General features: G+C 37.4%; 1 protein-coding gene across 4 annotated transcripts in view; it reads right to left on the reverse strand.

Moving 5' to 3' along the window:
• RYR2 (ryanodine receptor 2) overlaps positions 1-25,237 on the reverse strand; it is a 787,631-nt gene that overhangs the window by 548,442 nt on the left and 213,952 nt on the right. For all 4 annotated transcript variants that reach the window (XM_030812625.1, XM_030812626.1, XM_030812624.1 and 1 more), the window contains exon 2: positions 16,884-17,003. In XM_030812625.1, coding sequence (XP_030668485.1) covers positions 16,884-17,003 — 120 coding nt within the window. The remainder of the gene's footprint in view (positions 1-16,883; positions 17,004-25,237) is intronic.

Genomic DNA, 25,237 nt, shown 5'->3' on the forward strand with positions numbered 1-25,237 from the left:
AATTTATAATGATGTAACCACCACTGCAGTATCTTACAAAATAGTTTCACTGCGCTAAATATACCCTGTGCTCACCTATTCATCCCTCCCTGCCCCTTATCCCTGGCAAACTCTGATCTCTTTACTGTCTCCATAGATGTGACTGTTCCAGAATGTCATATTATGTAGCCTTTTTCAGATTGGCTTCTTTCACTTAGTAACATGCATTTAAGGTTCCTCCATGTCTTTTCATGGATTGATAGCTCATTTCTTTGTATCACTGAATAATATCCCATTGTCTGGATGTGCCAGTTTATTTGTTCACCTACTGTTGGACATCTTGGTTGCTTTCACATTTTGGCAATTTTTATAAACAAGGTGCTGTAAACATCTATGTGCAGGTTTTTGTGGGGACATAAGCTTTGACTCATTTGGGTAAATACCAAGGACTGGGATTGCTGGATTGTACAGTAAAAGTACATTTAGCTATGAAAATAACTGCCAAACTGTCCTCCAAAGTGGCTGTTCCATTTGCATTCCCATCAAGAATGAATGAGAGTTCCTGTTGTTCCACATCCCCACCAGCACTGGTTGTTGTCTGAGTTGTTTTGGATTTTCACTCTTCTGATAGATGTATAGTGATCTTCTGCTTGTTTTTGCCATTACAAAAAATAACATTGACATGAATATGTATGTGCATGTTTTCATGAGCCCAAGTGCAAGAGTTGACCTAGGCCAGGTATATTTCTTGGATTGAATTTGCTGGGTCCCAATTATGACTGTCTTAAACATTAGTAGGTATAATCACCTTGCTTTTTAAAGAGGCAGTATCAGTTTACGCTTCTAACAGAAATGTATGAGAATTTTTATTGGTTCACATCTTTGTCACCATTTTCCATTGTCAAACTCGAAAGCTTTTCCCAGTTTCATGCACGAGAATTCAAATGCGGCTTTAATTTGTGCATTCCTTATAACTAGTAATCTTCAACATCTTTTAAAATATTTGGAAGCCATCTGAGTTCTCTTTTCCGTGAAATATTTCTTCAGACATATTGAACATTTTCCTACTTGGATATTCTTTCTTATTGATTGCTAGGAAATCTTCATAATTTTTGATGGTAAAATTTTATCCACTTATATTTACATGCTGAAAATATCTTCTCCCTATCTGAGGTTTGTTTTTTTGTTGGTGGTGGTAGTGCTGTTTTTATGTTGCTCTGTTTTATTTGTTTGCTTTACATATTACGGTATTTGCTGATATTCAGAAGTCTTTAATTTTAATTTAGCCAAATATATCTTTATTTTGCTTTGCAGTTTGTGCTTCTGGGGAATTTAAAAAAATCAGCTTTATTGAGGCATAATTTACATGCAATGAAATTTACCACTTATAAGTATACAACTTGATGAGTTTTAACACTTTTCTACAATCATCTAATCATCACCACAATCACAAAATAGGACATTTCCATCTATTTTATGGAATAAAAACATTTGCATGTCTCTGCAGTAAATTCCCACCTACTTCCTCCAGCCCTTGCCAACCGCTCATCTGCTTTTAGTCACTCTAGCTTTGCCTTTCTACCATTTCATATAAATGGAATCATTTGGTATATAGTCTTTAGTGCCCTGCGTCTGTCACTTTTCTTAAAGATTTTGAGTTGCATCCATGTTGTTGCACAGATTAATAGTTCATTCTTTTTGTTACCACATAGTATTCCTTTATCAATTGATGGAACTTTTGGTCATTTCCAGTTTTAGGCTATTGTGAGTAAAACTGCTCCAAATATATGAGTACAAGACTCTGGGTAGAAACAGGGATAAATAACTCTTGGGTAAATAACCACGAGTAGGCCACTATGTTGTATTGTAAACTCATGTTTAATTTTATAAGGAATTGCCAAACTGTTTTCCAAAGTGATCACCATTTGCATTGAAATATAATTTTAAGTTCTGTATTACCTGTAAAAAAACATGTGCATCTAAAATAGTTTTATGCCAAAGTATTAGAATGTTATGCTGACAAAAAATCTTAGCATTTCTTTCTGTACCAAATTTATCAATAATTATTTATATATTTTAATGATTTTTCTGTAAAGTATCTGAATTTTTAAATTATGTATAAGCATGCTAACAAAAATGTATCCTTTATATAAAGTATGATATGGTTTGGCTGTGTCCCCACCCAAATCTCATCTTAAATTGTAGTTCCTATAATTCCCACATGTCATGAGAGGGACCCAGTGGGAGGTAATTGAATCATGGGGGTGGTTACCCCCATGCTGCTGTTCTTGTGATACTGAGTGAGTTCTCATGAGATCCGATGACTTTTTAAGGTCCTTTTCCCTTTTTGCGCAGCACTTCTCCTTGCTGCCATCACATGAAGAAGGACGTGTTTGCATCCCCTTCTGCTATGATTGTAAGTTTCCTGACTAATAATATTGATGTATCCCTACCTCAGGTGATCCATCCGCCTCGGCCTCCCAAAGTGCTGGGATTACAGGCGTGAGCCACCACGCCTGGCCAGATTGGAAACTATTATTCTAAGTGAAGTAACTCAGGAATGGAAAACCAAACATCCTATGTTCTTACTGATATATGAGAGCTAAGCTATGAGGATGCAAAAGCATGAGAATAATATGACTTTTGGGACTTGGGAAGAGTGGAAGGAGGGCGAGGGATATAAGACAACAAATATGGTGCAGTGTATACTTCTTGGGTGATGGGTGCCCCAAAATCTCACAAATCACCACTAAAGAACTTACTCATGTAACCAAATACCACCTGTACCCCAATAACTTATGGAAAAAAAGAAATTGATACAAAATAGTAAATTAAATATTACTACAAATGTACTATACCAAGACCATTATCAATCTATATAGGATTAAGCATTATTACAGTAACAAATACAAATATTTACTCCAGCAACCTTGAAAACATTAAATTCCTTGAAACAGGAAGACAATGGCTGTGTATTCTTTGGAGAGTACAGTAGGATATAAAAAGTCAAATGAACTGATGAACTGTCAAAATGTATACATCAATATTATTAGTCTAAATAAGGAAAACCAGTCAAAAGTCAATGCACATTTATTGAGGCTCTACTTCCTTCAAAACTGTATTATGTACCTGAGATACAAGATGACTGAGAGGCTGTCTCTGCCTGCAGCTGCTTTCATAATTTGAGAAAGGCCAAAGTAAATGTAAAGGGACACATGAGTTAGCAGCAAGTTGCACAGTCAAAGGAGGAATTAATTTTGCTTGAAAGAGAGGAGCGTGGGAGGGAGGAAGAAAAAGACAAAGAGCGATCAAGTGAGTGAGAAAGAGAGGAAGAGAAAGAAATAGAAAGCAACCAGGTAGACAGGCAAGCAAGTATGCAAGAAAGAAAACAGAATTACTTTGTCATAAAGGAGGGGGATGCATTGTAAATGCAGGAAGACCTTACAAAGGAAAAAACATTTGACAGATATCTAAACGATGAAAAGACTTCCTTCAGGTGAAGAATGCGCAAGGGTCTTCCAGAAAGAGCGAGAACAGAGTATATTCAAAGGCATGTCATCTTTCATTAAAATTCAACTGGATGTTTATACCTCTAGGGATGTTTATGCACATCTAAATGTGTAAATCGGCAAGTGGCAACAGGTGAAATAATGCAATCCACTATTAGAAAGCTTTCAGAAGCTCCCTTCATCTTTCAAATAAAGTTGTGCTGGTTACATGGCATTTGAAACCTGACTTTACCCCTCAGCAGAACACTTGGGAGTTCCCAGCCACCAGCAAATGCTTCTTCTCTATGCCTTTGTTCTCATTCTCCTTATGAAATGCTTCCTTCTATATCACACTCTATTGAGCTATATTTGTATTTTACCCATTTATTCTCTCATCCTTTCAAACATCAAAAACATTCATTAACTTAAGTACCATCTGTCAAGGAGTCCCACTCAAATGCCATCCCTATACTTTCATAAAACTTCACCAATAGCTCCAGACATAAGTATTCTCTTTCCCAGCTTTAGGAGGGCAAATGCATCTAACCTACTGGCAGCAAACTTTGCCTCTATGATATCTCTGACAGTTGCTCCCATTTTATTTGTCTAGCTTTCCCTTTAGCAATATAATACTTTCCATATGTTAGAGCTAGGCTAGACACACCATGGCCACGGACCAAATCACAGCCCAAGAGTTAAGAATGGCTTGTACGTTTTTCAACAGTCGAAAAAAAAATTGCAAGAAAAAGAAAAAAATATTTTATGGCACATGAAAATAGGAAATTGAATTTTCAGTGCCCTTAAGTACAGGTTTTTTTGGAACACAGCCATGTTCATCTGTTTACATATGGTCCACGGCCACTTTCACACTGCAATGTCCAAGCTGAATAGAAAACATCTGACCCACAAAACTAAAATATTTCCCATCTGGCTCTTTCAGAAAAAAAAAAAAAAAATGCGCCAACTTCTGTGTTAGAGCTTCATTTGCTGCAGTGTGTTCACTCCAGTGATGGCTAAATCATACTCTTAGATTCAGAAAGTAAGTATACATAACTCCAAGTGCAGTTTTCAGTTTTTCACAAGCATTCACTTAATTCAGCTCTGACCATCTAAATGAACAGCTTCTCCTTCCCCTACTCTTAGTTCTGTTCTCTGTTATTACAATGGATACACCATCATCAAAACCACAGTCCCTATTCTGTACTTCCACCGGTGCTGTTCCTGTTTGCAATAAGCCCTCAGCACTGTATTTGTGAGAACTAAGGCTTCCCGAACAGAATGGGTCATCACCAGCTTACTGCCCACCAATGCCTGCACCATCTAGCGGGGAGTCTGAACTGATGGGATGGAGCAGAGCAGAACGAAGGAACAAAAGCTGGCTATGTACTTTGTAAGCACAGCCCCCTTTGGCTGAGGCTGACAGGTTAGGTGGATTAAAATACCTGCCAATCTTTTTGCAGTGTTTGAGATGAAAACTGTGTGCAAGAGGTGAACTCCAGGTAGGTATTTTCCAACTAGTTTCATCTGCCTTATAATTAGTGGAGATCTTTTAGACTTCAGTGTTTTCCTAAGTTTTCATGTTGCTTCATTTTCTACATCTTATGAGAAACATAATGGGAAATTAGGAGCTCATCTATGACTACAATGAGAATTCTTTAAAGTCTTTTTAAAATTTCCAGAATGAGTCTTTAGTTCATATCATAAGGCATTAGGCATCATAAGGCAAGACACTGATGTTGAATATTCCTCACTGGAATTTAATTTAGTATAAAATTAGTTGTGTAATTCAAGTATTCCATAAAATGCCTTCTATTTTGGGAATTTCAATTATGTCATCTTTGCCCTTTGTGTCACCACTCTTCCTTAACTGGATAGCAGCATAAATGCATGTTAAAAATACTAAAAAGAGGCCGGGCGTGGTGTCTCAAGCCTGAAATCCCAGCACTTTGGGAGGCCGAGGCAGGCGGATCACCTAAGGTCAGGAGCTCGAGACCAGCCTGGCCAACACGGTGAAACCCCATTTCTACTAAAAATACAAAAATTAGCCAGTGTAGTGGTGCGTGCCTGTAATCCCAGCTACTCAGGAGGCTAAGGCAGGAGAATCACTTGAACCCAGGAGGTGGAGGTTGCAGTGAGCCGAGATCACGCCACTGCACTCCAGCCTGGGCGACAGAGTGAGATTCCACCTCAAAAAAAAAAAAAACTAAGAAGAATTATTTCCACGTAACTTATGAATCACAATTTAACAAGCAATTCCATTCAGGTCTGATTCAATAATCTGCCAAAAAACTGTTAAATATTTTCTTTCAATTCTTCTGTTCTATCGGAACTCTGTTCAAGTATCTAATCACTTATTCTACACAGACAAGACAGTCACAAAATATTAGGATAGTTCCTTTCTGCCACACTTGCCATCTACTTTATTTTTCTCTAGAAATATTGGGAAATAAATATTATGTAACTGAAACATAAGAATATTGAAAAATAAATGTAGTTATTGATAATTTATGTTCTTTCACAAACAGTGGTCTTTTGCCTCTCATTTGCACAAACAAAACTCTGTGAAAGTCAAAATGAATAAAGCAGAAAGAAGAAACAGCAATAATGTTAATATTTATTTCCTTATAATTGTTTTATTATTTCAATTAATTTTTAGAGAGATCGTCAAGAAACAAGTATCTTCTGTTTAAGATGTTTCATAAACTTTATATATGAAGTGAAGCTTTCTTACATCATCTAGCATTTATCTTATACCGACATTTTTATTATTCAAAAATTCTCACTTGAATAAGAAGATCAGTTCATCTGGAATATCACAACTATTATGCATCATTAATATCTTAATGCATTATTTATGCTGGTGAATAATGAGAAGTCACCGAATATAAAGTATTGCTCTATCATGTTCCATTATGAGAAGAAATACTTTTAATTAAAGTGATGCCATAGAAATTGGAAGAAACAGAAAGAGCTCTTGATATTGTTGCATCTACAAGGCCCAGCTTCCTTTTTGGAAACCTGATAAAAATCAACAATGCTGTTTTATACATACTGTGAATGTGCATCAGTCTCAGAAATACAGAATAATTGAAATATTAGATGAAACAAATCTTAAAGATCCTCTTACTACCTCTATCCAGAGTCCATGATGATGAATACCAGAAAACTATGCTTGGAGCAGTGAGATAATTAAATAAGAATGGCTTTTACTATTTTTTAATGAATGTCCCTTTTGTAGGGGCAGCACTGCATGACTATTGATTCAGTTGTCACATCTGCATAAAACGATGGTCCTCATCTGTATAAAACTGTGCTCCTATGAAATCCTGGTGTTGCATGAGATTCAACCTTGTGTAATGATGCTAAAATCTTTCCCGGTTTTGCGAAATTTTCTGCTCAATTAAAAATTTCTATAATAATCATTCTCAAACACTTAAAAACTATCACTGCTTAATAATCCAGTAGAATTTGAGATTTAATTAATTGATTTAATGATTTATTGGTTGAGACAGAGTCTCACTCTGTTGCCTAGGCTGGAGTACAGTGGTGCAATCAGCAGAATTTAATTTAGTATAAAATTAGATATGTAATTATTTTTTAAGTACTTATTGTCATGAGTTTTAGATCATCTGAACAAGGTGAGACTCAGCAGTATGGAGAGTCTTATAAAATGATTTGTGTTAACCATTGCTTATTATTATAAACTGCACCCTGTCATGAACATGAAAAGCCAAATAAATTAGTCCCCAGTGAAACTGTCAAGCCAAATACTATAGCAATCCTTCAGAAAAGGGTAAAGGCAGTTTTATTTAGCCCATTCTTCTTATGATCATTGTTTAAACATCCTCAGTCCTTGAAGAGGAAACTCAAACTAGTTTGATCCATTTCAGTGGATTAAAGTTATTCTGCTCTATGAAAAAAACATATAGCATTTATTTAAAATCTGCTCATATATTAAATATGCCTGACTGTAACCACTGAACACCAATTATGAATTGTTTCTTGATCTAATTCAACTTAAAACCCTAGAATAACCCAAATATTATCAAAGGAACATTAGCTTAACTGGCAGTTATTCCACTTAATCAAATATTTTACTGATTATAAAGTGATTATAAATGAAAAGGAGAAACAAAGAGCAATTCCCTAATAAGTTCTGACAGTGGCTATTATTACAGAGCTGCTATGTCCAGGAGTATGATTTTCCACTATAATTGCTGGTAAGTAGCAAAGCGAGCCTGCTCAGACCATGTTCAGTGCTTAAGTCTGTACTAGCCACACGAGAATCAAATTCATACAGACTGTGGGTGTTTCCTTTTAAAAACGTCTGCCCCAGAGTAAAACCGGGTTGCAAAAATTTAACACCAGCTCTCAGGAATACAAATTGTATTCGCTTATCTCCTACTCAGAAATTGTTTTATTCTATCCTACTCTCTCCCAGAGTTAATCGGATTTTAAAAAGCTTTAATTAAAACAATGTAAATACGGTAACATATTTTCTATTTCCTGGGACTGAGCACATATTCTTTTCTATGTGATAGATGAATATATTCCTATAACCCTCTTATCCAATTTGAGCTTTAAAAAAATTCCCAGGCAGGTACGGCGGCTGACAGCTGTAATCTCAGCACTTTGGGAGGCTGAGGCAGGAAGATCGCTTGAGCCCAGGTCTTCAAGACCAGCCTGGGCAACACAGTGAAACCCTATCTCTACAAAAAAAAAAAAAAAAAAAAAAAAAAATATATATATATATATATATATACAAAAATACAAAAATTAGCTGGGCATAGTAGTGTGTGCCTGTAGTCCTAGATACCTGGAAGGCTAAGGTGGGAAGACTGCTTGAGCCCAGGAGGCAGATGCTACAGTGAGCCGAGATCATGCAACTTCACTCTAGCCTGGGCTAAAGAGCCAGATCCTGACTCAAACAAACAAAACAACAACAACAAAAAAATCCACAAAGAAAAACAGAAACAGCACTTCAAATCTATGATCCTCAAAAATTTACTGATGTAACACACATACAGGAAATTAATTTGTTAGCAAGTGTAATACATGATAAAAACATAACAAATACATTAGTAATATCAAAAATAGCAAATAAACATAGTGTTAAGGTTTAATGACTTTATATTGGTGAACGGTTGGCCTAAGGCTATCATTTTTTGTTTATTTATTTAGTTACTTATTTTGAGACAGGGTCTCACTCTGTCACCCAGGCTGCAATGCAGTGGTACGATCTCGGCTCACTGCAGCCTCCAACTGTTAGGCTCAAGCAATCCTCCTGCCTCAGCCTCCTGAGTAGCTGAGACCACAGGCACATGCCACCAGACCCAGCTAATTTTTAAATTTTTGTAGAGACAGGGTCAGGTCTTTAGAGACCAAACCTCACCTAATTTTTTAGTTTTGTAGAGACACGGCGTCTCGCTACGTTGCCAGGTTCTGTGGCCATTGATTTTATAACCTGCTACATTATGGATTTCTCTCATCAATCCACTCCTGTAGTAGCTTTTCCACTGATTAATTTTTGGGAATTTTAGGTATATAATCAAATCATCTACATCTAGAAATAGTTTTACCTCTTCATGTCTGATCTTCAGTGTCTAACCACATCGGCTCATACCTCCAACACAGGCATGTATTGCAGAGGGCATACTGGACATCCTTGACTTACACCTGACTTGAACTGCTAGTGTACTACATTAAAGAAAGTGCTGATTTTGAACTGAAGTGTGTGTGGGCACATGCGCTTATAAAATAATGTTAAGGAGGTATTTTATTATTTTTTAAACATAAATAGAATTTAAATTTTGTTCGGTGCCTTTTCCCTATGAGTAAGTTCGAAGGATTTTTCTCCTTTCCTAATATGAAGAATTATATTAATTGATTTATAGTATTGAGCTATTCTTGGATTCCTGGAATAACCTTCACTGGTCATGATAAAGATTTTAATGCAACATTGGTTTATTTAAAATATTTTATCTCAGAAAATTTCTGTATCAATAAAACTGAAATCGATCTCTAAATTACCTTTGCAAAATATTTTTTCTTAATTTTGAAATTTAAATTACATTTACTCGACAAAATAAATTTGAAAGTTTTCCTTCTTTTATTATGCTTTGGAATAATTTAAGGAACATAGTTAAGTAGGGAGTATCCGAACTTGGTGCGTGTCTTGTCAGGGGATACTTCTACCACACTATTTATTTTATGATAATTGGTCTGTTTGAACTTAATGTGGTAAATTTTTATTTTCTTGAAATTATTCATTTCGTGAAGATTTTAAAATTCACTTGTATGTAGTTAGACAAATGGTCCTTTATGACTTAATTTCCTTTTTTGATCATTACCCCCTTCCAACTCATATGTAACTTCTAGTAATTGAATATTTGTACTCCCTTTATCCTTGATTAGATTAATTCATGGTTTGTCTATGTTGATGATTTTTTTCAAAGGGCCAATTTTCAGAATTAACTCAGCAATTTCTTTCTTATCTTTATTAATACCATGTTGTTGCTTTATTTTGCTTTGTTGTTCTTCTCTCAGTTTTTATCTGGTTGTTTAATTCATTGATTTTAAATTTTCATTTTTAATAATATATGCATTTAGGCCAGGCATGGTGGCTCACACTTGCAATCCCAGCACTTTGGGAGGCTGAGGCAGGCAGACCACCTGAGGTCAGGTGTTCCAGACCAGCCTGGCCAACATGGCAAAACCCCATCTCTACGAAAAATATAATAATTAGCCAGGCATGGTAGTGGGCGTTTGTAATCTCAGCAACTCGGGAGGCTGAGAAAGGAGAATTGCTTGAATGTGGGAGGTGGAGGTTTCAGTTAGCCGAGTTCACGCCACCACGCTCCAGCCTGGGCAACAGAGCGAGACTCTGTCTCAAAAAAATAAAATAAAATATTAATATATGCATTTAATGCTATAGATTTTATTCTGATAACTTCTTTAGCTATATTCCAGGCATTCTAAAACATCACATGTTCATTATCATGACGTTCAAGAAACTCTTCAATTTTATTTTGCCTTTGACCCAAAATTTAATTAATGGTGTACATTTTAATTTTCAGATAGAAAGGTCTTTGGTGTGGTTTTTATTTTTTAGGGGGCTGATTTTGTTTTTGCTTTTTAAAAAATTAACCTCTAGTTTCTTTACAGTTATATTTGTATTATTCCTATTCTTTGGAACTTACTGAGGTTTTCTTTGTGGCCTAAAATATTGTCAATATTCTTTAATATGGTATGTGAACTTTAAAGAAAGGTATATTCTATTTTTGAGGTTCAGATTTTGACATATCTCTATAAGGGCAACCTTATTGATTGTACTAAGCATTTTACTTATTTTTTTCAAGTTGAAGTGTGTTACGTCTCTTATTATTGGCATGTTTATATGTTGCGCTTTGCAACTTCTGAGGTTTCTACTTTGTAAAAGTTGCATCTGTTATTAGGGTCATGAAACTACTTTGTCTTCATTGAGAAGTGTACCCTTTAGCATGATTTAAAAAATCCTTCGTTGTCCAAGTTTTTTAGTCTAAATTATGCCTTGTCAAATAATGAGATAAAGACATCTGCTTTCTTTTTATTTGCACTTCTTGGTATATCCTTGTCTATCCTTTTATTTTTCCCTTTCTGAATGCCTTTGTTTTTATTTTTTTTATTTTATTTTTTTTATTGTACTTTAAGTTTTAGGGTACATGTGCACAATGTGCAGGTTTGTTACATATGTATCCATGTGCCATGTTGGTGTGCTGCACCCATTAACTCGTCATTTAGCATTAGGTGTATCTCCTAATGCTATCCCTCCCCTCTCCCCCCACCCCACAACAGTCCCCGGAGTGTGATGTTCCCCTTCCTGTGTCCATGTGTTCTTACTGTTCAATTCCCACCTATGAGTGAGAACACGCGGTATTTGGTTTTTTGTCCTTGCGATAGTTTACTGAGAATGATGATTTCCAGTTTAATCCATGTCCCTACAAAGGACATGAACTCTTCATTTTTTTATGGCTGCGTAGTATTCCGTGGTGTATATGTGCCACATTTTCTTAATCCAGTCTATCGTTGCTGGACATTTGGGTTGGTTCCAAGTCTTTGCTATTGTGAATAGTGCCGCAATAAACATACGTGTGCATGTGTCTTTATAGCAGCATGATTTATAGTCCTTTGGGTATATACCCAGTAATGGGATGGCTGGGTCAAATGGTATTTCTAGTTCTAGATCCCTGAGGAATTGCTACACTGACTCCCACAATGGTTGAACTAGTTTACAGTCCTACCAACAGTGTAAAAGTGTTCCTATTTCTCCACATCCTCTCCAGCACCTGTTGTTTCCTGACTTTTTAATGATGGCCATTCTAACTGGAGTGAGATGGTATCTCATTGTGGTTTTGATTTGCATTTCTCTGATGGCCAGTGATGATGAGCATTTTTGCATATGTTTTTTGGCTGCATAAATGTCTTCTTTTGAGAAGTGCCTGTTCATGTCCTTCACCCACTTTTTGATGGGGTTGTTTGTTTTTTTCTTGTAAATTTGTTTGAGTTCATTGTAGATTCTGGATATTAGCCCTTTGTCAGATGAGTAGGTTGTGAAAATTTTCTCCCATTTTGTAGGTTGCCTGTTCACTCTGATGGTAGTTTCTTTTACTGTGCAGAATAAAATACTGGCAAACCGAATCCAGCAGCACATCAAAAAGCTTATCCACCATGATCAAGTGGGCTTCATCCCTGGGATGCAAGGCTGGTTCAACATACGCAAATCAATAAATGTAATCCGGCATATAAACAGAACCAAAGACAAAAACCACATGATTATCTCAATAGATGCAGAAAAGGCCTTTGACAAAATTCAACAATGCTTCATGCTAAAAACTCTCAATAAATTAGGTATTGATGGGATGTATCTCAAAATAATAAGAGCTATCTATGACAAACCCACAGCCAATATCATACTGAATGGAAGCATTCCCTTTGAAAACTGGCACAAGACAGGGATGCCCTCTCTCACCACTCCTATTCAACATAGTGTTGGAAGTTCTGGCCAGGGCAATTAGGCAGGAGAAGGAAATAAAGGGTATTCAATTAGTAAAAGAGGAAGTCAAATTGTCCCTGTTTGCAGATGACATGATTGTATATCTAGAAAATCCCATTGTCTCAGCCCAAAATCTCCTTAAGCTGATAAGCAACTTCAGCAAAGTCTCAGGATACAAAATTAATGTACAAAAATCACAAACATTCTTATACACCAATAACAGACAAACAGAGAGCCAAATCATGAGTGAACTCCCATTCACAATTGCTTCAAAGAGAATAAAATACATAGGAATCCAACTTACAAGGGACGTGAAGGACCTCTTCAAGGAGAACTACAAACCACTGCTCAATGAAATAAAAGAGGATACAAACAAATGGAAGAACATTCCATGCTCATGGGTTGGAAGAATCAATATCATGAAAATGGCCATACTGTGCAAGGTAATTTATAGATTCAATGCCATCCCCATCAAGCTACCAATGACTTTCTTCACAGAATTGGAAAAAACTACTTTAAAGTTCATATGGAACCAAAAAAGAGCCCACATCACCAAGTCAATCCTAAGCCAAAAGAACAAAGCTGGAGGCATCACGCACCTGACTTCAAACTATACTACAAGGCTACAGTAACCAAAACAGCATGGCACTGGTACCAAAGCAGAGATATAGATCAATGGAACAGAACAGAGCCCTCAGAAATAATGCCACATATCTACAACTATCTGATCTTTGACAAACCTGACAAAAACAAGCAATGGGGAAAGGATTCCCTATTTAATAAATGGTGCTGGGAAAACTGGCTAGCCATATGTAGAAAGCTGAAACTGGATCCCTTTCTTACACCTTATACAAAACTTAATTCAAGATGGATTAAAGACTTACATGTTAGACCTAAAACCATAAAAACCCTAGAAGAAAACCTAGGCATTACTATTCAGGACATAGGCATGGGCAAGGACTTCATGTCTAAAACACCAAAAGCAATGGCAACAAAAGCCAAAATTGATGAATGGGATCTAATTAAACTAAAGAGCTTCTGAATGCCTTTGTTTTTATATACATAGTGCTAGATTTGGCTTTGTAGTCATTCTTATAATTTTAAGTTCTTCTTTTAGTAGGTAAGTCAAACTCACTTATAATTGTTTACATAATCAATACACTTTGACCTCAATTTTCTTAGATTGTTAAAATGCATATTTTAATTAAAAATACTATAAATATATAATTTCATTTTTACTTAAAATGAAATTACTTAAAATGAAATTTTTACTTAAAATGAAATTTTTCCTTTTATTTTAAACATTTTATGTGTATGGTGTATGTGTGCGTGTGTGTGTGCGCGTGTGTGCGCATCACCCATAGATGATATATATATATATACAGACATGCATCACTTAATGATGGGGACACATTCTAGAAATGTGTCATCAGGTGATCTTATCATTATGTGTACATCATGGCGTGTATGTAATACAAACCTAAATGGTACAGCCTCCTATACACCTAGGTGTATATGGTATAGCCTATTACTCCTAGGCTACAAACCTGTACAGCACATGACTATACTGAATACTGGAGGCAACTGTGTAACACAGTAGTATCTGTTTATATAAACATATCTCAAAATACAAAAAGTACAGTAAAAATGTGATGTAAAAGGTAAAAACTGGTACACCTATATAGGACACCTTACAATAAATGGAGCTTGCAGGACTGGAAGTTACTCTGGTGAGTCAGTGAATGAGGGGTGGGTGAATGCGAGGGCCTAGGACATTACCCTACTGCAAACTTTATAAACGCTGTACACTTAGGCTGTACTAAATTTATTTTTAAAATTTTCCTTTGTTCAATGATAAATTAACCTTAGCTTATTATAACTTTTTACTTTCCAAACTTTAATTTTGTTAACTTTTTGGTTTTTTGTAATAACACTTAGCTTAAAATACAAACACAGCTGTACGAAAATATTTTCTTTATATCTTTGTTCTAGATGCCTCTTTCCTATTTTTTAATTTTTTTTTTTTTACTTTTTAAACTTTTTTGTTAAAAACTAAGACTCAAATTCACATTATCGTAGGCCTACACAGATGTGAAGCTGTGGGTTTATGTGCTCTGGTGTCCCTTCTCATGCAGTCTCCAGGTCTAAAATTAGTTTTTCTTTAATTTGGAATTCTGGCCTGTTATTCAGCTCCCTTTTCCAAATCTCTGTTCTCTACTCATCTTATTTCTGAGTTAAGAATGTATGTTGCTCTTTCATAGTGTCTCTTATTTTTTTAATTTCTTTTAGTTCATTTTTAAATCGTTATAAGTTTATTTAACTAGTTGACCTTTATTACCTGTAGATATTATTCTGCTTCTTATTCTCTTTTTATATATAAAACAATATATACACACATAAATTATATATTAAGTATAATTATAATTATATAAATTAGATTACTCCATTAATATATATAAATTATACATAATTATATTATATATAATGTCTACAGGCAACACAAGCACATCGAATGTCCAGACAAAAATTGAAATGCTTTTTCTTATACTCTTAGGGAGAAGAGAGAGTGTAGCCTTTTTTTAGCTTTACAGCTCTAGAGCTCCTTGTTCTGTGGTTCTCCCCACTACTTGAAACATGGCCTCTTATGAAATCTATGGGTTCTGCTTCCCCCCTCTTTTTTTTTTTTTGGTTTGATCCTTCTCTATCCTTTGCCTCTATCACCCCTGCAATTTCTCCTCAGAGGAGGACTTTGACCTGTAAGGGAGCTTTACATGGTTAGTTATAAAAGTCCCTAGGGCCAAGGTTACTCTAGAAATGTCTCACCTCTATGCCATGGTTCCTTTGCTCCCTCTTAGTTCTCTTTCTTTTTCTTTTCTTTTTGACAGAATCTTGCTCTGTCACCCAGGCTGGAGTGCAGTGGTGCGATCTTGGCTCACTGCAATCTTCGCTTCCTGGGTTCAAGGGATTCTTGTGCCTCAGCCTCCCAAGTAGCTGGGATTACAGGTGTGCATTACCACACCCAGCTAATTTTTGTATTTTTAACAGAGACATGGTTTCACTATGTTGGCCAGACTGGTCTTGAACTCCTGACCTCAAGTGATCCGCCTGCCTTGGATCCCAAAGTGCTGGGACTACAGGTGTGAGCCACCATGCCTGGAGTGGTTGCTGTTTTCACATTGGCCAACCATGCTTTCCAGCAAGGATTTGTCACTGACTTTCAGAGACAATAGAAATCATGTCGCCTCTCTTGCACTTCCTCTTACACATTTACTGACACCATAAGTAGGAATAGCTTGCAACTTAGTTTGTCTTAGATACTGTATTGTCTGTGGCTGTGAGTTTTACCCTCTTCATAGCTCTTTCTGGTTTTATGTGGAAATTCAAAGAGATGAAAAACTATGCCTTCTTGATAATTCTTCATTTCTCCCTTAATTTTTAATAATAACAAGGTGGGTCTGTCTCAAAGTGAATAGTTCCTAAAAGCAAAACCTCAACTTCTAATTTCTGAAATATAGAGACACAGATGAAAATTCATTCATATACAGAACATACAGTAAATATCCACAATTAGGAATCAGGAATAATTAATCAAAACATATCAACAGATTTAAGTGTTTATATTTCTGCAAGGATATCTATGCTGATGTTATGAACCATTCTCTTTTAGGCAAAGATCAGCCTAAAAGAATAAATATCCTGGGAGCGGTTGTCTCAAAAAGTTAGTTCTGCCTTTGATTTTAAAATTCTGTAGCTTAAGATATTGCTGGGCTCATTTCAAAGAGTATATCTATAATTTACAGTATCTGACTACTTACTACCAACAATCTTTCTGTCCTTTCCCCTTTATGATCAATGCAAGAGATACCACTTTGAGGAAAAAAAGCCATATCCCATTTTCTACCAATGAAAGTCAAACCCAGATATATCTATATGAACTGCATCTATACCCAGGTTTACGTATTTTAAACATGAACTGGGATTTAGAGTTTTGACTTTTTGTTAATATAGAAAATTGAAAGTCTATCTTACAAAAAATATAATGAGCCTAAGACTATTGGTTCCTTTTCAAACTTAATAATCTATTAAATCTTCCTAGCCCTTATCAGTTTTCAAATTATACCATTTATTTACTTGTTTGCTTTTCTACTAGAATATAAACTTCATGGAGCAAGGACTTTCTGCGTTCTTGCTAACAATCTTATCCCTAGTTCTTTGTACCCAGGAGAGACTCAGTTAAAAATCAGCAAAATGGAGATGGAAAACATTGTTATACCCCTTTCATTTATATAGTATGTGTTGCACAGAAAAAGTAGAGAGCTCATAAATAACTTCAATGCCACTAGTAAAACTTGCATTTTGAATAGCCTTGAAAGACTTCATCCCACCTTGGAATTGGAAGTGGACTCCAAGAAACAAAGTCTGTTGCCAAATCCTTCTGCTGCCAAGCATAGCTTCTGTTGTTCTTTGTGGATGGTTGCGGTGCACTGCAGAACCACTTCATCATCCTGCAAAGGGGGAGAAAGAGAGGGAAAAATAAGTGAGACGTGACATGACTGCACAATCCAAATCAGATCTTGAAGAACATTATTTTAGTGCATTTTAAAAATCTGTGCCGAATGTAAAAACTACTGTCAAAAAAACAACCAAGAGAAACCCCTACGGAATCAATCCCTCACGTACTTTTTATTTGCAAAAAGGCAACTGGGTAGGGGAAAAGGGGAGCTATGGCCATTCAAGGCAATCAGTAGTTTTCTGACTGTACTGACTGATCCCCAGAGGCAACCTGAACAAATAAAAGTAAAATACAGGATTTTCATATTATTATCACTATTTTAGTCATCAAAATTAACAAGAAACTGTCTGACACATTTCTAGGACACCAAGTATCATCAAGAACGAACAGATTCTAATAGCAGGCACACATGTCATTTCAAAACTCACACAAGAAAACGGGTCAATAACAGAACTTTCTCAGTTCAAAGTGATGGTAAAAGTCATCTTAGTTCAACCAAGCATTAGTTGCTTGATCATATCTGAAAGGATCCTGGGTTGCTTAAAAATGTATGGAGAGACAATTTATTTCAGTCCTCTGAAAGCCAAAACAGGTTTCCAATCAATTAATTAAGCAAAGTTACTGAAGAAACTGCACATGGGGAAAGATGAAAATTAGAATGACTCAATACAGGCAGCGGGAGTGCTGCAGGAATCATGGACTTTAGAACAAGCAAGATTCGGATTCCCAACCCAGCTCACCATGTACTAGGTTATATGATCTGAGGCAAAGTACTGAATTTCTAAAATGATGAAGTAAATCCGATAAAGCACCTTACATAATGACTAGCATACAAAAGGCACCAAATGCACAGTAAGTAAATGGAAAACACAGGTTCTACATAGCAAGCACCTAAAAAGTCTGACCATTTATGTGTTTTGACATCTCAACCTCAAAGAAACAAAAGAAAACATAACAGAGTAGTAAAAGAGCAATATAATCATCAATGCTTCTAATTAGAGAGAAAAGGGACACACGAGTATATTCTAGAAACCCTTCACCAAGGTGGTATGGCAGGGCAGAGGTGATGGGAATAAAGACTCAAAAGCAGACAGCAAGTTTTTTGTTTTTTTTTTTTGTTTTTTTTTTGTTTTTTTAGCTAACCTAAAGAATATGCTATATGGCTGGGCACGGTGGCTCACACCTATAATCCCAGCACTTTGGGAGGCCGAGGCAGGTGGATCACCTGAGGTTGGGAGTTTGAGACCAGCCTGACCAACATGGAGAAACCCCGTCTCTACTAAAAATACAAAAATTAGCCGGGCGTAGTGGCATATGCCTGTAATCCCAGCTACTCAGGAGGCTGAGGCAGGAGAATTGCTTGAACCTGGGAGGCGGAGGTTGCAGTGAGCTGAGATCGTGCCATTGTATTCCAGCCTGGGCAACGAGAGCGAAACTCTGTCTCACACACACAAAAAAAGAATATGCTATATAAATTGGAAAGGTGCCACTCTAATTTGTATTTAAAATCCTGGTAATGCTTTCTATTTGCCTTTATTTCTTTTTTTTTTTTTTTTTTTTTTTTTTTTTTTTTTTTTTTTTTTTTGAGACAGAGTCTTCCTCTGTCACCAGGCTGGAGTGCAGTGGCATGATCTTGGCTCACCGTAACCTCCGCCTCCTGGGTTCAAGCCATTCTCCTGGCTCAGCCTCCTGAGTAGCTGGGATTACAGGCACCCACCACCACACCCAGCTAATTTTTGTATTTTTAATAGAGATGGGGTTTCACCACGTTGGTCAGGATGGTCTCAATCTCCTGACCTCGTGATCTGCCCGCCTCAGCCTCCCAAAGTGCTGGGATTACAGGCGTGAGCCACCGTACCCAGTGGTATTTGCCTTTATTTCCTATATGGTAGCACCAACATTTAATAGCATAGCTTATAGCACCAGCCACAGGCAAAGCCCAATATTTTTAACAACCACCTCCTAACTGACCCTCCAGGTGCTCACTGATTTGTTTTCTTTAAAAAATAATTTGCTAAAAAAATAGCATTATTCTCATAGGATGGGTACATCTGTATTTAAATCTTGTGCAGTATGGCTATAATAAAAATCATGAAGTACTTTGGAGCTTATATAATCTACAAGATCAAAGCTATATTGTGGTGTAATAAAAAAAGGACAAAAAATTGTGCTGGTGTGCTCAACGCCTTATCAAATCCCCAGAGGCTCTTACTATTTTGTCTCACCTACCCTATGGAACTGACTGTGACATGCAAACTACACTCTTGGGTAAGCAACTACACTCTTACTCTTTTGGATGCCGGAGGCTATCTAAATACAATTTAATACATTATTAACAACTAACTAAAGACAGTTTGGGAAAGAGAATAAGAGAAGACAGCAAGACGAGGTAAAAACAAAACCACAGACATATGGGACAAGTGGGAGTAACAGAGCTTACTCAGTAAGCCCCGGAAGAAGAGAAGGCACACCATCTTTACCAAAAGTACAGTGAATGCCCATCCTGGCATTAACTTATTTAATCCTCACTCTACCCCTGTGGTATAAAGATGACCCACACATATCTAGATGAGGAAAATGAGGCATAAAGTCACTTGTTACTCAGAGGGCTCATCAGACATATTTCCAGAAATTGATCACTAAACCTAATTCATCTGAATTAGATTCAGATAATTCAGTCTGCAATCTCATCCCACACTGCTTCTAGAGATTCAATTGATTTTACCATGTATGTTACCTATAAAAGTGCTTCTCAATCTGTAAGGTGCATCCTATCGCCCATGGATCCTGCTAAGATGCAGATTCTGATCGGGAAACTCTTGAGTGGGGCTGATTGTGCATTTCTAACAAGCTCTCAAATGGGAGCCACACTTGAGAGCTTGTTAGATGAGGATCTAGGACCCAGAAAGGAACTCAGAAAATATATAGATCCTAAAAAAGATATGAGTTTCTTTTCTTCTCTTCTCTTTTCTTTTTTCTTTTCTTTTCTTGAGGCAGAGTCTCAGTCTGTTACCCAGGCTGGAGTGCAGTTGCACGATCCCAGCTCACTGCCACCTCCGCCTCCTGGGTTCAAGTGATTCTCCTGCTTCAGCTTCCCAAGTAGCTGGGACTATAGGCAAGTGCTACCACGCCCTGCTCATTTTTTGTATTTTCAGTAAAGACAGGGTCTCACTATGTTGCCCAGGCTGGTCTCGAACTCCTGAGCTCAGGCAATCCACCCACCTCGGCCTCCCAAAGTGCCAGGATTACAGGCATGAGCCACTGCGCCCAGCCAGATATGAGTATCTTTTTGATATATGATATAGGAAACCTATAGGAGTTTGAAGACAATCTTAAACAGTCAAATATTAAAATAAGCCTGTGTACTTTGGACAAATCAGAAATTAGAGCTAGTGTGGAAATGCCCATTAGTATGTGAGACGTACCAATCATCTAAGGGAAAGGAATGGATTGAAATACTATATTAAGCTATCCTATCCAATGTATGAGACCAACTCACTTATGCAAAGTTTCGCTTCAATCCAGTCCCTTAACATTGTATGATGGAGTGCATGGTAATTAAGCAACACTAAGTTCAGGAGAGCTCTGCTATACCACCAAGGAGAGAGGCTATAGCTGCAGCTTTCAATCATGGTTCAGTTCAGGAGAGCTCTGCTACACCACCAAGGAGAGAGGCTATAGCTGCAGCTTTCAATCATGGTTCAACTTTGAATGATACATCCTAATCTGACATACTCATCAAAGCTTTTGCCAGTTTACTCAGGAGCTGTTTTTATTTTACTTTCCAGTAAGCAAAATGTTCCTTTTGGACAGAAAGTAAAATATACCGAACACTTAATGAACCAAACACCAATTCACAAGCCACCTGCCAGTTGCCTTTAATTAACCCCATCATTCATCTCAAAGCACACTTCCTCTCCAGAATCACTGTAGTCTGACAGCATGCAGAGTAGGCATTTGAGAGGTTTTGATAAATAGCTTAGTGTTTTTTATTATTATCCATATGTAATACATCTGGTAGGTAACATATATATGAAATGTACACGAGGATAGTGTGTACATGCACACGTGCTCACACATACATGTACACACACACACACACACACACAATCTAGTTTCTATTTCAAGAATAAAGATCAGCACTGCCAAATACTGATGGGATCCAGAGGGTTAACCTACCTAACAGGACAATAAAGATATTAATCAAAGTATGTCTTCCTGGGTCATAAGGCCTCTTCTGAATTAGTCTTTGCTATTCAGCCCCTGAGGTGCAGACTTGTAATTCATATGTCTTGCTTTTGCATTTTGGTTGTCTGTGCCAATAGTGTTTCTGGGTGCTTAAATGCACATGATGACCATCATTTTTTTCACCTTGGCCCATAAGCACTAAAAGCACCCTTAAATATTCACCCTTTACTAAACAAACATGAAGAAACAAATTTATTGATCTTTCTTTATACAAATTCTGGATGAAATAATAAATAATCAACCACTTAAAAGAAACCTCAAAAGCAACTAGATAAATGGAAGCACTTACAAAAGGGTGATATCCACCTTGGAGTTACCAAGTCCTGTGGATTCTACTCCATCAATACTTTTCCAATCCATCAATTTCTCACCACCTTAGTCCAAGCTACAATTATCTCTCATTTTGACATCTTCAAAATCCACTCAATGGTTCTCCACACTGCAAACTCCCTTCTAGGGAGCTTTAGCTTGAAGCCACACCATCAATCTGTACTATACAGTGTGCTGGCTTAAAACCCTTCAATGGTTTCCAATTGCTCTAAAGATAAAAGCCAAAAAATCCTTGATCCGGCCAGGCGCGGTAGCTCACACCTGTAATCCCAGCACTTTGGGAGGCCCAGGCGGGTGGATCACTTGAGGTCAGGAGATTGAGACCAGCCTGGCCAACATGGTGAAACCCCATCTCTACTGAAAATACAAAAATTAGCCGGATGTAGTGGTGTGCACCTTTAGTCCCAGCTACTTGGGAGGCTGAGGCAGGAGAATCTCTTGAACCCGGGAGGCAGAGGTTGCCATGAGCCGAGATTGTGCTACTGTGCTCCAGCTTGGGCAACTGAGCAAGATCCAGCTCAACAAACAAACAAACAATCAAAAAACTCCTTCAGCCTACAAGGCCCTGCACTGCATGGTCTGGCACCAGCCCAATATCTCCAACCAACCTTCCTTCATGCCTTTTCTCCTACAGGACTTTTGCACGCACTATTAAACCCCTTTCTCTCTTCTCTAGTTAACACTTACCCATCTTTCAAATCTCAACCCAGGCATCCTTTCAAGGCTGTGTTGAGACTGGACCCACCAGGCTATTAATTCTTTTGTTTTGTGCTCCCATAACATTGTATTTTCTCTTTTAGTTTCTTCAATTGTCATCAAGCATTCATTTGTGTAATTATTAATGTCTGATTATTAAACTGAGTCTGGGCCAGGCACAATGGCTCACATCCCAGCACTTTGGGAGGCCAAGGCAGGTGGATCACCTGAGGTCAGGAGTTCGAGACCAGCCTGGTCAATATGGTGAAACCCCATCTCTACTAAAAAAAAAAAAAAAAAAAAAAAAAAAATACAAAAATTAACCAGGCATGGTGGTAGGTGCCTGTAATCCCAGCTACTCGAGACGCTGAGGCAGGAGAATTGCTTGAACCCGGGAGGTGGAGGTTGCAGTGAGCCGAGATCACGCCACTGCACTCCAGCCTGGGTGACAAGAGCAAGACTCCATCTCAAAATAATAATAATAATAATAAATAAACTGAGTCTGTTTTTACCTAGAATTATAGCCCCAGTATCTAGCATAATGTCAGGTATATAAAAGGGCCTCAATCAATAGTAATTGAATGAATGAATAAGAACAAACAATGCCCAAAATTTCTAATAAGTTAATACCATTAAATCAGCACTACCCTTTCATTGAATTGCCCACTTTAGACATTGCAGTTCAAAAACAAAGTTCAACATGAGATCTTTCTCAATAGTGAAGAAACGTTGCCTTCCCCAAATCATCATACTGATGATTGGCCAAATGAGAAACTGTAGCTACAATGCAGATGTATACAAGCCTTAGTTAGCAAAGAAAGTAGATAAGGCATTCAGGGATGCCTAGGGACCTCACACTTGGCCAGACAGTACACCGGCTGATCCCAGAACAAGAGAAAGAAAATAGAAAACCTTCAAAGAATCAGGAGATGTAGAAAGCAGGAGACAGAGAAAGCCCAAAGCTTAGGGATAGCAGGGGTGGTGACAGTGGAAGAGGGGGATATAATGGGGACATATCGAGGGGTGAATTATGGGAAAGCCTATGTGTATGCTCGTGTGTGTGTGTGTGTGTGTGTGTGTGCGTGTGCATGTGCATGTGTGTTTGTACATTTAGTAATTCTGAGCAAAGCTAGCTTGACTGCTGCTTACAAATCTGTGAGGTCACACACACGGAAAACCACTTCCACGGTCGCCCTATCTAAAAAAGCAGCCCCTATCACCCTGAGTCCCTTGTCTTACTTGTTCCCCTTTATTATCACTACCTGACACTATATTATATGCTGTTTGCTTTGTTAAAATTTTTCTGAGCCTCCCCCACTAGAATGCAAGTTCTGTAAGGGAAAGGACCTTGTCACTTTTACTAATGGTGATCACCAAAGCCTGTAAGAATGCTGGCTCACAGGAAGCACTCAATTAAAAAATATCTATTAAATAGACAAATAGATGACCTCTAATCCAATTTGATCCCAACAAGGGGGTGGTATTTAGAGGGGTTTCTACCTTTCCATTACAACAAATAAGAATCAAACAAAGGATACTCCATTCTTTCCATACAAACATCTTGAAGCATTCAAGGGTGAGCCTATGCATTTTATTTAGTATCTCCCCATGCCAGTTTCACATCAATTTCCCGATTGATATTTAATAACAAGGAACAGAATTCATAAACCATGATAGTGATGTTACTTGCAGACAGAAATCACTTCTTTGCAGTTACTTAGACCCAATTCTGTCCATTTTTATGGGTTCCAATAGTATTAGGATCTGTGTGAGAGCAGAAACAAGATCTGTTTTGCTCACCAGTATATCTCTATGGTCTAACACTGTGCCTGCAAATGTAATGAAATCAATAAGTGATTGCTTATCACAATCCTCCTTAAGATTATTCATAAATACGTGCTGCCATGCTGACAGACGGAGTCTCTTTTTAGAACTGCCAACGTAAGATCTTATTTAATTTCCAATCAAAGCTGGTATTGTATGATCCCATTCAGTGATTTCATGGTTTCATGCAGCCAGGAAATAGGGCAACATTGAAGGAAAATTACCGATCCTGTCTATTATTGCTGTGACAAATTTTAATGTACCATAAGCATCCACAGCATCAATATAAAACCCAATGCATCACTGGAAAAAAGCAGTGCAGTCCCTTCTTTTTCCCCTATTTTAAGTACAACAGTGCTCTTTGTGTACATAATCTAAACAAATCAATCATATATTATACTCTTGAAAACTCAATAAATAGTCTTAATAACTCTGGTCATTAAAAAAAAAAAAATCTCTCACATCATGCCAAGTATTTTCCCTAAACTCTTACTCCTCCTGTCTTCCGAGATTTTTTTCCAGGTTTAGGCTTTGTGTAACTGGTCCTCTAAGTTATGTCCTGAGAATTTTTCCATAATTAGCATCAACTCAGAAAGCTCACTATATGTATCTTATCCTGTGGTTATCTCTCCAGCACATCAGCTTAAACTCCACGGAAACCAGTGGCTTGATGAAAATAAATGCTTTAGTGAAAACCTAAGTTACTAATTATCCATTTTAGACAACTGTACATAGAAAATGTTCAGTCAATATATGTTGAGTTGAATTCCTTTGTGTATTTCCTGTGACTATAAAACTCTTGGCCGGGTGCAGTGGCTCATGCCTATAATCCCAGCACTTTGGGAGGCCGAGGCGGGTGGATCAACTGAGGTCAGGAGTTCGGGACCAGCCTGGCCAACATGGTGAAACCCCATCTCTACTAAAAATACAAAAAATTAGCTGGGCATGGTGGTGTGTGCCTGTAATCCCAGCTACTCAGGAGGCTAAGGCAGGAGAATCACTTGAACCCAGGAGGCGGAGGTTGCAGTGAGCCAAGAGAGTGCCATTGCACTCTGGCCTGGGCGACAAGAGCGAAACTCCATCTTAAAAAAAAAAAAAAAAAAAAAAAAAAAAACTCTTTAGAACAGA

This window comes from Nomascus leucogenys, chromosome 5 (assembly GCF_006542625.1).
Source record: "Nomascus leucogenys isolate Asia chromosome 5, Asia_NLE_v1, whole genome shotgun sequence".
Taxonomy (NCBI): Eukaryota; Metazoa; Chordata; class Mammalia; order Primates; family Hylobatidae; genus Nomascus; species Nomascus leucogenys.